This window comes from Calliphora vicina, chromosome 1 (genome assembly GCF_958450345.1).
Source record: "Calliphora vicina chromosome 1, idCalVici1.1, whole genome shotgun sequence".
NCBI classification, from domain to species: Eukaryota; Metazoa; Arthropoda; class Insecta; order Diptera; family Calliphoridae; genus Calliphora; species Calliphora vicina.
This window is the reverse complement of record NC_088780.1, coordinates 155,531,797-155,544,695: the sequence shown is the minus strand read 5'-3', so window position 1 is coordinate 155,544,695 and position 12,899 is coordinate 155,531,797. Positions and strand designations below refer to the sequence as shown.

At 26.8% G+C, this 12,899-nt stretch overlaps 1 protein-coding gene across 10 annotated transcripts in view; it reads left to right on the top strand.

Annotated features, from left to right (window-relative positions):
• pasilla (RNA-binding protein Nova-1-like protein passilla) overlaps positions 1 to 12,181 on the top strand; it is a 155,096-nt gene extending 142,915 nt beyond the window's left edge. For 7 of the 10 annotated variants that reach the window (XM_065516273.1, XM_065516272.1, XM_065516274.1 and 4 more), the window contains 5 exons: positions 5,745 to 5,807; positions 7,064 to 7,207; positions 7,273 to 7,913; positions 8,905 to 9,475; positions 11,421 to 12,181. In XM_065516273.1, coding sequence (XP_065372345.1) covers positions 5,745 to 5,807; positions 7,064 to 7,207; positions 7,273 to 7,913; positions 8,905 to 9,475; positions 11,421 to 11,641 — 1,640 coding nt within the window. In that variant the 3' untranslated portion in view covers positions 11,642 to 12,181. The remainder of the gene's footprint in view (positions 1 to 5,744; positions 5,808 to 7,063; positions 7,208 to 7,272; positions 7,914 to 8,904; positions 9,476 to 11,420) is intronic. The other 3 variants (XM_065516275.1, XM_065516280.1, XM_065516281.1) reach the window with 1 other exon arrangement.
• Positions 12,182 to 12,899: the final 718 nt, after the last annotated feature.

The following is a 12,899-nucleotide window of genomic DNA, read 5'->3' as shown; positions in this document are numbered from 1 at the left end:
GGAGCTTTTAAACATAGAGAAATACTGAAATAAAAAGTACCGGTGCTAGACAAAACCAGTTTGTTTTAGTTGTAGAAATTAGCTCCGTTTGGTCAATATGAAAACCGCTTTCCATTTTTGTTCATTAAAAACAACAGCAACCATCATAGCTTCCAGAAAAACAAAATAAACGAAAATACATAAAATTCGTTTTGAGGTTGGCTTACATTTTGATTCATAACTTTGATTCAACTAAACCGATTTTGCTGATACTCAATAGTCAACTGCTTAGGACAATAACAAACATTTTTGTTTAAATATAATTTATTTGAATTGTGTATTTTGGACATGAGCGTGTTTTACACAAACATTTTTTAGCTATGAACGTTTATCTGTCGTTGTTGTCATTGATGGCCTCTTTCACAACATTTAGATGAAATCTCAACAAATTTGTTCAGTTTTTCATACTACATTACAGCACCTTGCATATTAATGCTTATTACAAAATCAGTTTTAATGTTTCTGGGGCAAAACTCATTTTGAAATGTTATTAAATTTTGCTACATTTAGTTTGTAGGGGCAAATTCTCGCATTCGTAATAGAAATAAATTTCTAACGCTTATTAGCATTCGAGTAAAAATTCGCTCGCTATCGTAAAAATAATTAAGAAGTTCTTTTTAACACACTTATATATAGAAAAATAAAAGATATTCCAAAACTTTTAAACTAGCTGAGAAATATAAATCAAATAGACATGCTAAATAATTTACTAAAGGGGCAAAAACAAGTTGTTTTTTTTATTGTATACAAATTAACAAAAACATAAATTCAATACGATGGTACAGTCATTTCCAATAGAATACATATCTATAAAATACTAACATATGTTCTTTGTTTTAAATTCAATTTTGTGTTAGTGTTTTATAGTTATAGTTTTTTTTTCATTTTGCTGCCTAATGATCTATTTTAATTTATGAATATTATATGTATTTTAGTCTATTTTAGTGTTTTTTTCAATATATAAATGTGTATGTTTGTTTCTCGTTATTTACATATTTTATTTTAGGTATTTTTCCCTCTCATTTAAATTATTATATGTATAAAATTTTTGTTTCTAAACAAAATATGCAAACATTATTCCCCATTTTTTTTGTTTTACAAAATTCTATTTGAATTCGTGTTATTTCTAACACTAATACATGACTCAATTTGTAGTACAATATATGTATCTATGTTTTTTATATCTGTTTTTTTTTAGATAATTTTTTAAATTCTAAGCGTGTGAAAGCAATGTCATACTCTTCACATCTCTAGCTATGCAATTTGTAAAGCAGTTTTTTTTCTTCTATTCTACTCTTCATTTCAAACACGAACATTTTGTTCACACACAGTTTCTAATTAAAGTCTAACGACAAATAAAGTGTAAAAAATAGTATGTACACCATCTATACTCTACATATTTTAGAAGGACACTTTACAAATTTTGTAAGAGTATAAGAGAAGAAGATGAAAAACAAACTTGTTGTGAAGATGAAAAGCAAAAGTGTAAGTTACACAAAAAATAAGAAGAAAATTTTGCTTTAGGCTTGCGTAGCACACAACTTTCGTTTTCTTTATGGAAAATGTGGAAAACTTGTTCAAGGCAGCACGAGTGTGTTCTGATAGACTAGCAATCTGAGAATAAAGCTTTTAGGACAAGCTTCCATATTATACATATTATATAAAAAACTTGGCTTGAGATTTTTACAATTCCTTTATAAAAATATCTGTAAAGGTAGATTTTAAATATTTAATTCTCCCATTTTATAGAAAGTTTTTGAAAGCAAGCTTTCAGTTAAATAAAGCTTTAACACTAGACAAGCTTTCCATAGTTTTTTTTTTACATACAAAATTATGTTATATATTATAAAAATTGTAATATGTAGCCAACACTTCATTAAACTTAAAAATATCGTCGAACTTCCCAGTAGAGTGCTTAAATTTGTATAAAAAAAACAGATTTTAGCATTAAAACGTAACTAGTACACACATGAGGCCTGGTATTATGGATTATTTTGTAAAATATTTCTTTCTTTTGTTGTTGTTGTTCTTTATAAAGGAAAACACAAACAATGTACTATATGTATTTAAATATAGAAATGTTATATGAACATAAAGATAAATATGCTTGAATGTGTAAAGCTACGTTTTAACGGCCTTAGGCATATAACATTTAGTATTTGAAATATTTAGTTATCCTGCCTGCCTTAAAACTTGGACATCAAATGACTAAAAGTAATTAATTTTACAGAGAATGTCTTTAGTAAATACGTATATACGTATGTAGTATAGCTGGAGGTATTTGGAACTTTTGATGTTTGCTGACAATTAGTTACAAAATATTTACTTACATTCAAAGTTTGACAGTGCTAAAGACCAGCAAGTGTTCCTCAGTACGACAGTTATTTTAGCAGTGGTTACCCACAATTTTTTCAAACTAAATTGTCCAGCTGTCATGTAAATTTTATAGGTTTCTTAGTTCTCTTACGCTATTGTCTATACCTGATAAATTTTTGTCATGATAAACGTCAAAATGGTTGTCAAGATAAACATTTATCAGGTATAGCCTCTATTTATTAGTATTATTGCTTCCTTATGACAAAATTGTTAGTGCTTTTGCTCAAACAACTTTGTCTTGACAACAAACGTCATTAATTGTTATGATAATTTGTATGTCTAGTATAGACAGGGTGTTTACAATCCTATTGCCTACTTTCAGAAGTCAACTTTTCTGACCCTTTAGTTTAAAATCTTTGGCCTGAAATTAATAAAATTTACAAATCGTTAAAAGAGTACTTGGTGTTTGTACATACTTTAAAGAAATGTTTGTGCAAACACACATATCAACTATGTTTTCCATTTACAATTAATGTCACAAGGTTGCCTATACATACTTGTATATGTGTCATACAAATACATAACTATGTAAACACATTTACATACAAACTCTCGTATATACAAGATATATTTAATAGATTGTAGTCATACATTGTTTGCCTTTGAGGTTGTTTTGCTCTCTGTTGTTTTTCTCCTCCTATATTTTACAATTCTGTTTTTTTTTGTGTTTTATTTGTATTTTACAACACACAGCAATAATAATCAGATATTGATGTATTTTTTTTTTTATTATTTTCGAGTATGTGTAGGCTATGTACATGTTCTCGTTTAAACATACATACAGAGTGCATACGAGAATTGTAACATTTAATCAGGTGCATAACAAAATGCGTTATAGCTGTCATGTCATCATAATAAAATGTGTTGTCAATGTTTAGTCATACAGTGTTGTTGTCATGTTCCTATCACAGAGCAGAGAACTGAATGTAGGCAGAGCAGGTATGGAAAATAAAATATTTGTTCAGCATCAGAATAATATTCAATAGTTTTTTCATCCCCAGATGTTTTTTTTTCTTATTTTCATTAGAAATTTGTTTCACAAACAAAATGTTCTTAACTGTTATAATTAAAATTTTTTATAGAAAAAACTGTTATACACAAAATTGTTCTCTGGAAAAAACTGCTATTCACACATTTTTCTATAGAAAAAATTGTTATACACAAATTTTTCTATGGAAAAAAACTGTTATACAAAAATTTTTGTATAGAAAAATCTGTTATACACAAGTTGTTCTTTAAAAAAAGATAATACACACATTTTTCCATAGAAAAAGACTGTTATACTCAAATGATTCTGTACAAAAAATTGTAATACTCAAATTTTGCTCTAGAAAAAACTGTCATAATCCAATGATTCTATAGATATAACAGTTTTCCAAAAATGTTTCTATAGAAAAAACTGTTTTACAGAAAGTTTTCTGTTATACACAATTTTTTCTTAGCATAGTACTTTTCAACACTAAAAATTATCGAAAAAGTACGATCGTATCAACTTTTCCATCCCTGTGTCAGATCATAGAGAATATGTTTAAGGGAAACATTTGAAGACCAGAGGACAGAGCAGTGTAGTAGGGTTACGTAATAGGCCATCTCCGTTTGACACAAATATTAATTGAATGAATGTATTTTGTATGTTATTTTACTCTATGTGTTTAGTAGTAGTTTTTGTTAAATAAACCAAGAGGCTGGCATGAAAAATCGTTTAAATAAATGAATTTAATTGACTGAATTTTATTTTGGCTTCTAGAAAATGTTTTTTACCGAATATAGATGCTTAAGTCGTTATTGAAACGATGTGCAAGGTAGGCATTTGCAAACAAATCAATATGAATTATACCTCCGTCTTTAAAAAACTGTGCTGAATTTCTTAAAGTTTAAAAGCAAATAACTCCGGGGTCTAAAACTCCTTCTTCTTGACTGAATACAACACTTTTTTCTACCAAATGCAGTTATTATTGTATCAGGTCTGATGTAGTTTTTCCCTTTAAAAAAAAACTTTTTTAAGTTCCGGAGCGAATTATCATAGCAATGTTTATTCGAAAGTCTTTGTTGAAACGTTCTATTAGGGCAGATTAGTTAGTCACCTCATCCGAAGGAAGATTATGAAATGGTACAAAAAGTTACCCAAATTACTGTAAAACATTGCTTCATCGGATCTTCACAGTAAAATTTAAACACTCCTACATCTTGTATCCACTTTTTGGCGACCAAACAAGTCCCTAGAAACACTTAGCATTATTGTTTTAATAAATGCCTAAAAGTATGCTAATTTTTGCACAAATTTAACGGAAATGTAAAACTAATATGGACAATAAATAAGTAACGAAATTCTTGAAACATTTCGATTCAGAGAATTATTCTTTACAAATAATTTATTTTTAATAATGTGGAGAGATTTGAATAAATTTATATTCAAAGATCAATGTTCAAACACAAATTAGATTTGAATTGAAGACAAATTTAATAATTTGACTTCAGTTAGAATTAAAGAAATCTTGAATGATTCAATAAAGAATGAATTCTCTAAGGAATGCATTCAATGCGTTTGGAGTATTAAGAAATTAAGACAACGAATTAATTCGTACTGAATTGTTTAATGGAATTGTAAAGAGGATATATTTGATTTTGATAATTTAATTAGGAATTAATTCTTACGAACCTTTTAATTTGAACACTTAAAGAATTTGTTCCTTATTGAATCATTCAAATTTTTCTTTAATTCAGAATACAGAAAAACAGGAAAATATTAAAACTAATTGAAAAACATAAAAACGTTTCAGAGTTGTTTCAATATAACTCAAATCAAAATAATTTACTGTAGTTTTCTTTCTATTAGATAATATTTATTGTTGGCTGATTTCAACTAAAACTAAATTTAGTTATTTATTGATTTTATTCGTGTAAACATTACATGTTAGATAAATAAAAAAACAAAATAAATTCTTTAAAACACACATATATGTATGTACATATTTTCACATAATTATTTTCTTTTTTTGTTTAATTAAAATTAGTTTCTTTCATTTTTCATTTCAATCATAATGAGAGCTTTTCATTATTTATCTTTTCTATCTTTATTTCATCATTATTATTTTTGCTTTTGTTTAAATATTGATTTATAAATCTCTTATATGTATATTAATATACAATAAACTGAATTAAAACTAATAATATTTTTTTTCTTTTTTTTCTCTTTTTCCTTTTCCCATTGCAAAAATAAAATAAAATAAAATGAAATAAAATAAATTAAAAAAAATTTATTAAAACGTGGCATTGTTTTATTACGTATGCTGCTCCATTTTGTTGTCCATGTTTTTGTCTATTTTTAGGTGAGTCTGTTTGTTCTGGATTAGAGATTGAAATTGAAAATAATAACAATAATTTTCCTCATGGTAAGCTTTTCTCATTATTTCATAAATGTCATTATAAAAGTTCATAATTTTGTTGTTTTTTTTTGGAAAAAAACCTAAATTTAAATTGAAATTTTTTAATTTGTTTTATTTAATTTACATACTAATTGATTTTTTTTTTATATAAATACATGCTTATGTTATTTTTTTGGAAATTATAAATTAATATGTAAAATTAACCTGAGAAGAAGTGCATGATGGAGAATCTATTAGCAGTATTTGTCCCTTGTTTAAAAACTATCGATATTTATGATTGCTCTATTATGTTTTTTTGTTTTTACATAAAAAAGCTGAGTTGATCTTAAGTCACTTATGCTAGCTTCTGCATTACATTGTAATATAAACAAATATCTTAACTTAATAGCTTCTAAGTACAACTTAGACTTGGACAATTGCTTAATATTGTACTGCAAAAAAGCTTTATTTTTTAAAGACTAACGGCTTTAATCCCGAAATATTTATTTTAATGTTTTATCAAAGTTTCATAAAATAAAAACTGTCCTTCAAGTCGGCATTAATCGAACGTAATGCAATTATTAAATAACACTGCTTAAACATTTTTAAAATAATCCAAACCAACAGAAATACACCTTCCATTCTCTATTTGTTTGGCTTCCAACCAATCAGCAAGGCTTTAAAAGCCCCCTTCATTTATAAATATATTTTTCCCTGTAAAAAGATTGTATAATTTTTTGTTTCTTTTTACCAATTTGTATCACAAAACTACATCTTTTCCAAGGTAAATGTTGTGATTAAATATGCTCATAACCTCATTGCACTCATAAAACTTCATTAAACATTTCTTCATAAGTTTCGCAATTTTTTTTTTAAAAAAAAACCAAAGAACTCATTTCATTTATCAAACTCTCATTTTCTTCCATGTAGAATTTCATTTGCCCCCATTTTCACAACGTATAGTTATATGTTAACCTAAAGTTATACTAACAGACTGTAAAACTTTCAGTTAAGTACATTAACTAAACATTTTGAAAATTGGGCTTAGAGTGTTAAATGTAACTAAATGTAATAATTTTCATCACAAATAAGTGTTTCCATCGCCAAAATTCATTACTCATTGAAGTCAAAAGTATAAAAATAACATAATGAAGAAATAAAATGTTATTATTTTTAATTTTCGAACCTAATAATTAAAAAACAACAACTAAATATTCTAAATATTTTTTCAATATTTTCTACCACTAATTTATATTAATGATAATTTTTCAATTCCATTTTAGGTGACACAACCTATCACATGAAGATCTTAGTACCAGCCGTGGCCTCAGGTGCCATAATTGGCAAGGGAGGCGAGACCATTGCCTCTTTACAAAAAGACACTGGTGCTCGTGTTAAAATGTCCAAATCTCATGATTTCTATCCAGGTATTTAATATTGAAATTGATTTTGTTTTTTTTGGAAATTTCTAAACATTTGCATACAAATGCAGGTACTACCGAACGTGTGTGTCTGATAACTGGCACCGTGGAAGGCATTTTGTCTGTACTCGATTTCATAATGGATAAAATCCGCGAAAAACCCGATTTGAATATAAAAATCTTGGATGCCGAAAACAAGCAGAACCAGGAACGTGATAAACAAGTGAAAATTTTGGTGCCCAATTCCACGGCCGGCATGATCATTGGCAAGGGTGGTGCTTACATTAAGCAAGTGAAAGAGGAAAGTGGTTCGTATGTGCAGATCAGTCAGAAGCCCAAGGATATTTCATTGCAAGAACGTTGCATCACCATCATTGGCGACAAGGACAACAATAAAAATGCCTGCAAAATGATCTTATCGAAAATTGTCGAAGATCCTCAGTCGGGCACTTGTTTGAATGTGTCGTACGCTGATATCAATGGCCCGGTGGCCAATTTCAATCCTACCGGTTCGCCATATGCCACCAATCAGAATGCTATTAACTCGAGTACCGCCTCGTTAAATTCAACCTTGGGCACACAAATTGGTGGTGGCGCTTCATCGGGTGGTCTCCTAGTCAATGGTACGGGCATTAATTTGTCGTTGAATTTGAGCTCACCAAATCCAGCACCCAATCTAGCATTGGCCACACAATTATTGGAACATATTAAGGTGAGTGATTTTTGATATTCAAAGTTTTAAGTTTTACTTTTTAAAGAAATATAATATATAGGCCGGGTAACTTATCAACATTTTAAACATAGTTAAGTCTTAATCTTAATTTTTTCCATACAAAAAATATATTTAAACATTGATTAAGCCTTAACTATATTTTTAATATTGATAAGTTACCTGGCCTTATTAACAATATTTTTTTTAAATTTATCAAAGGTTTATAAACTTTTAAAAATATAACAATTATATAAGACTAATTTGAAATCAAGTTCGAAGTAAAAAGTTTTCATAAATAGTAAATTTGTAGAATAAAGCTTTAAAATCTGTTATTTTCCCACAGAATTGATAATTTCGAAAATTTCGAAGCTTTTTGCACTATCTTATGCCAAATATTAAAATTCAAAATAAATTTCGAATTTTCGAAAATTCAAAAAAAAGTTAAAATTCATCAGATATTGCATAAAATATAAAAGACTTTTTATTTTTTTCAAAAATTGTTAATTTCAAAATTTAAAATATTTGATTATGTACTTGTGAAAATGAATTAAAGCATTCAAAATCTTTACATTTGTATGACAAATAAGCTTTTTAGCTTATTTTTGCCTAATATGGAAATTCAAAATTAAGTTCGAATCATCGAAAATGCTAAAATGTGCATAAGCAGAGTAAATACTACATAAAATATGTACAAATTTTTATTTTCTCCATAAAAATTACAATTTCGAAATTTCGATATTACGAAATATTTTGTTTTTTATTTGAATATAGCCAAAAAATATATGACAAAAAAAAAACAATTTTTATGTTTTAAAAGAATTTACAGTAATTTCGAAATTTTAAAACTAATAATAAATCTAGTTTCAAATCTTCCATTTCGTAGGAAAAAATTCGACATTTTCAAAAATTAAAAAAATTTCTTTTTTTTTTTTATTTGAAATACTTTTAGTTTTACCCAATTTTTAATCAACTATCAATTGTCTACTTTCAGATTGCTCTCAGAGGTTTAGGCTATTCCGAAACCGCCACCTCTGAAGTGTGCGCCGCCCTAGGTGTTTTAGCTAAGTATGGTGTTCTTGGCATGGGTGTCGGTTTGCCACACGCCAATGGTGCTCACACAACACTCGCCAACTATTTAGGTGTATCCACGTTGGAACAACAAACAGCCGCTGCTAATGCTGCCGCCAATGCGGGCAATGTCTTCGGTGCCGTCGGCCAAGTCAATTTGGAACAATACACAGCCGCAGCTGCAGCCGCCGCTGCTGCCGCCTCGCGTCCCACGCAAACACAATTGGATGTTGCAGCTGCCGCGGCACAATTCGATCATTTCCGCCATTTAGGAAATGCTGCTTCAGTCGGTCAAGCGGCCACACCCGTGTCATTGAACAATAATAGTTTTGGTTTGACCGCCGCCACAGGTGCTGGCAATACAGCACCCTCATTGGGTGCAACGGCTGGCCATTCGATGAGCGGCATGAGCAAGAGTCCTACACCGGGCGATTTGGGTCCCAAGGATACGAAAAATGTGGAAATTCCCGAAGTTATTGTAGGCGCTATCTTAGGTGGGCCACGTTTTTATTATCCCTATTAAAAACAGACAAACAAACAAAAGAAAACAATGAATTAAACAAAACCCTAACCTAGCTTTTCCTTTTCCCCCTCTTGTTTTCCATGCAAGAAATGATGCTCAAATTTCCGTTTGAACGTTTGTTTGTTTAAAAGCCAAGGTTTTTAAAAAACCAAAATTCGGGTGCCTGTTTTTTTTAAAAAATATATGATTTAGACATATATTTTTTAAAAACTACTACATATACTACATATGTTTGTTTATTTTTGTTACACCATATTTTTTTTATTAATTAATTAATTGATTTTATGATTTGTATGTAAGTGTATTGCAATTTATATTTTATAGTTTTATATATATAATTAAATAACATAAGTAAGTGCCTTTTTTTTAATTAGAATTCTTACACTGAAGCCTTCATACTTTCTAAAAACATTCCTTTTATTAGATTTTATATACATATGCATTCATACATTTATATAATATAGTTTTATTAAGGCTATATTAAAGGAAACCAAACATTCCTTTTAGGGATTTCATTTGCTTATTCGGCCTCTTTTGTTCAAGAAAAAATAAATGAAATTCAATCAACATTTTACCGGTTTAAGTGTCTCAAACAAACATTTCATAAATATTTCTCTGTCTCCATTTATTTACCAGTTAAACTTTTTCCATTTTAACTTATTTTTATTAGCTATTTTTCTTAAACTTTTGTTTTGTATATCTAGTCAAGTTCTTGCCGCCTAAAAAAATTTCATTTTCTTTTCTTATTCCTTCTCACATTTATGAAAAACAGTAACAAACAAACAAGAAAAATCTCCAATTGAAATAGTGCAAAAACAAAGACAAGACGTTCTTTATCATTATTTTGTTTTCAGAATTTTATTCCATTTAAAAGAAACTGTGATGTTAGACATACAAACCTAACCAACATACATATTTCATTAAAATTGTAATTTAAATACATAATGCCGCTACATTTATAAATATATTTCAGTTCAGTTTTCCACATATTAATTAATAATGATTTCCATATTTGAACGTCTCTTTTTTGTTTTGAAGAGTAAACGCCTGTGTTAAAAAGGCTGGTCCTTTTGCTCTTTTTAAATACAATTTCTTCATATTATTTTTTAATCTTTTACAAATGGCACATTTTATTTTATTTTCATTTATTATTATTTTATTTTTTTATTAAATGGAAAAGCATACATACAAAGGGCGCAGCTTTATATTTAAAATATATTTTTTTTTGTTTAAAATTGCACTTGTTTGCTAAACGAGAGTGGAAATGAAAGACATTAGAGTCTTTCTTTACTCACTCTTTTTTTATTGTAATTTAGTTTATTATGTTGTACTTTTAGTTTTAAATTTAAGCTCTCCTTTTTCCTAATCCATTTATATATATATATATATGTAACTGTCATTGTCATTATGGTTTTTATTTAGGTGTTATATTTTACAATTTTACTATTATTATTATTACATATTATCGTTTGCATATTTCTTCCCTAGATTTTTAAGTTTTATTAACATACTATAAACATTTAATTCATTTCTTCAATCCTTAAGGGATATTAGTGCAATTGGTTAAAAAGTTAAGTTGACTTTTTTCTTAAAATTTTACAAAAAAAAAAAAATACCTCAGTTATATAATACATAGTTTATAGAATAATACATAAATATTTCTTAAAAATTTTACTAAAATACAAATAGAAACATTCCCTATTGCTATATTTTTTTTTTGTGTTAAAATTTTACAATTTTAATTTGTTATAAATTTTTACACAATTTTTAAATCCAAAACTAATATATTTTTCTAATATGCATACATATAAAAACATATATACATAACAACTACAATATATATTTTTGATAACAAAATTTATTAAATGAATATGAATATTGATAATAAAATTATTATAAAAATGAAATAATTCCAGGTCCAAATGGTCGTAGTTTAGTTGAAATACAACATGTATCGGGAGCAAATGTGCAAATTTCAAAGAAAGGTATATTCGCACCTGGCACTAGAAATCGTATTGTAACAATAACTGGTCAACAGAATGCCATTGCAAAAGCTCAATTTTTAATTGAACAAAAAATCAACGAGGAGGAGACAAAAAGAGCGCGACAAATTCCATTAGCCACTGTTGTGAATTAAAACAAATAAATTCTACATATATACATCTTCTATATATATAAAAACAAAAACATCTATATATACACAAATACACGAAAATCTATATTAAAAAAAACACACACTCACACCACCACACTCATACACCCAACAAACATACATACATACAACTTTAATAATTTGTTTAGAAATTTAATGTAACAGAAATGATTTTTAAAATTATTTCTGTAAAATCACTAACAAAAAAATTAATTAATTTTCAAAAAAAAAAAAAATAAGTAATGAAATGAAATCATTAACTTAATTATCACATCTACATACTACATACAAACATAATTAATGTCATTATAAAACAATTAACAATATAAAAGAAAACGTAAAAAAACTTAGTAAAATATTTAACAAAATTAAAAAAAAAGAAAAAACAAACAAAAAATATTATATAAAAAAAACAAAAAAGAGTTAAAACCCAAAACTTTTTAGATAATAATTATAATTTCAATATAAAAACAAACAAACAAACAAAAATCTTAAAAAGGAAAATCCTTAACAAACAAACAAAAATTAGTAAACAGTTTTTAAAGAAAAAATGGTAAACAAGTTTTTTCAATAAATTATTACTTAATTGAAAACAAAATAACATTTAAAATCAAGAAAAGAAAATAAAATAATTATAAAACAGGAGTTAGTAAATTGACAAATATTTAGTAAAATGACAAAAACAAAACTTAAATATAAATAATTTTTAACAAAATTTCCCTTAAACCTTACAAACAAACAAAACAAAAAAACAAGAATAAAAGAAAACTAACAAATAAAAGTTAATAAATAATACAAATTGTTTGAGTAGTTAAATCAATTTTATTATCTTCTTTTATAAATACTAAAAACACAAAACAAAAACTTAAGGCAAAATAGTTGATTTTCTTTCTCACACTAACTATGTCATTAAATTTGTTAAAAAAATAAAAAAACTAAAGCATATAATACAAATCGTTTAAGATTTTTTTATAACAAAAATTATAAATCCAGCTAGAATAAATTTAATGTAATTTTTCAAACTTAACAACAAAAATTTAAGTTGCAAACACTTTTGTTTTACTAATTTTTTAAAATTGCATGAAAATTCATTTAATACATAAGAATATAATAATCCTTAACCAGGCCTATTAAATACAGATTGCAGTTTTTTATTATCGATTTGATAAATTTTAAATTAAAATTTAAAAGTAGAAAAAAAATTTGAAAAAGTTGAAAAAACTTTTGTTCAATAATTTTTTTA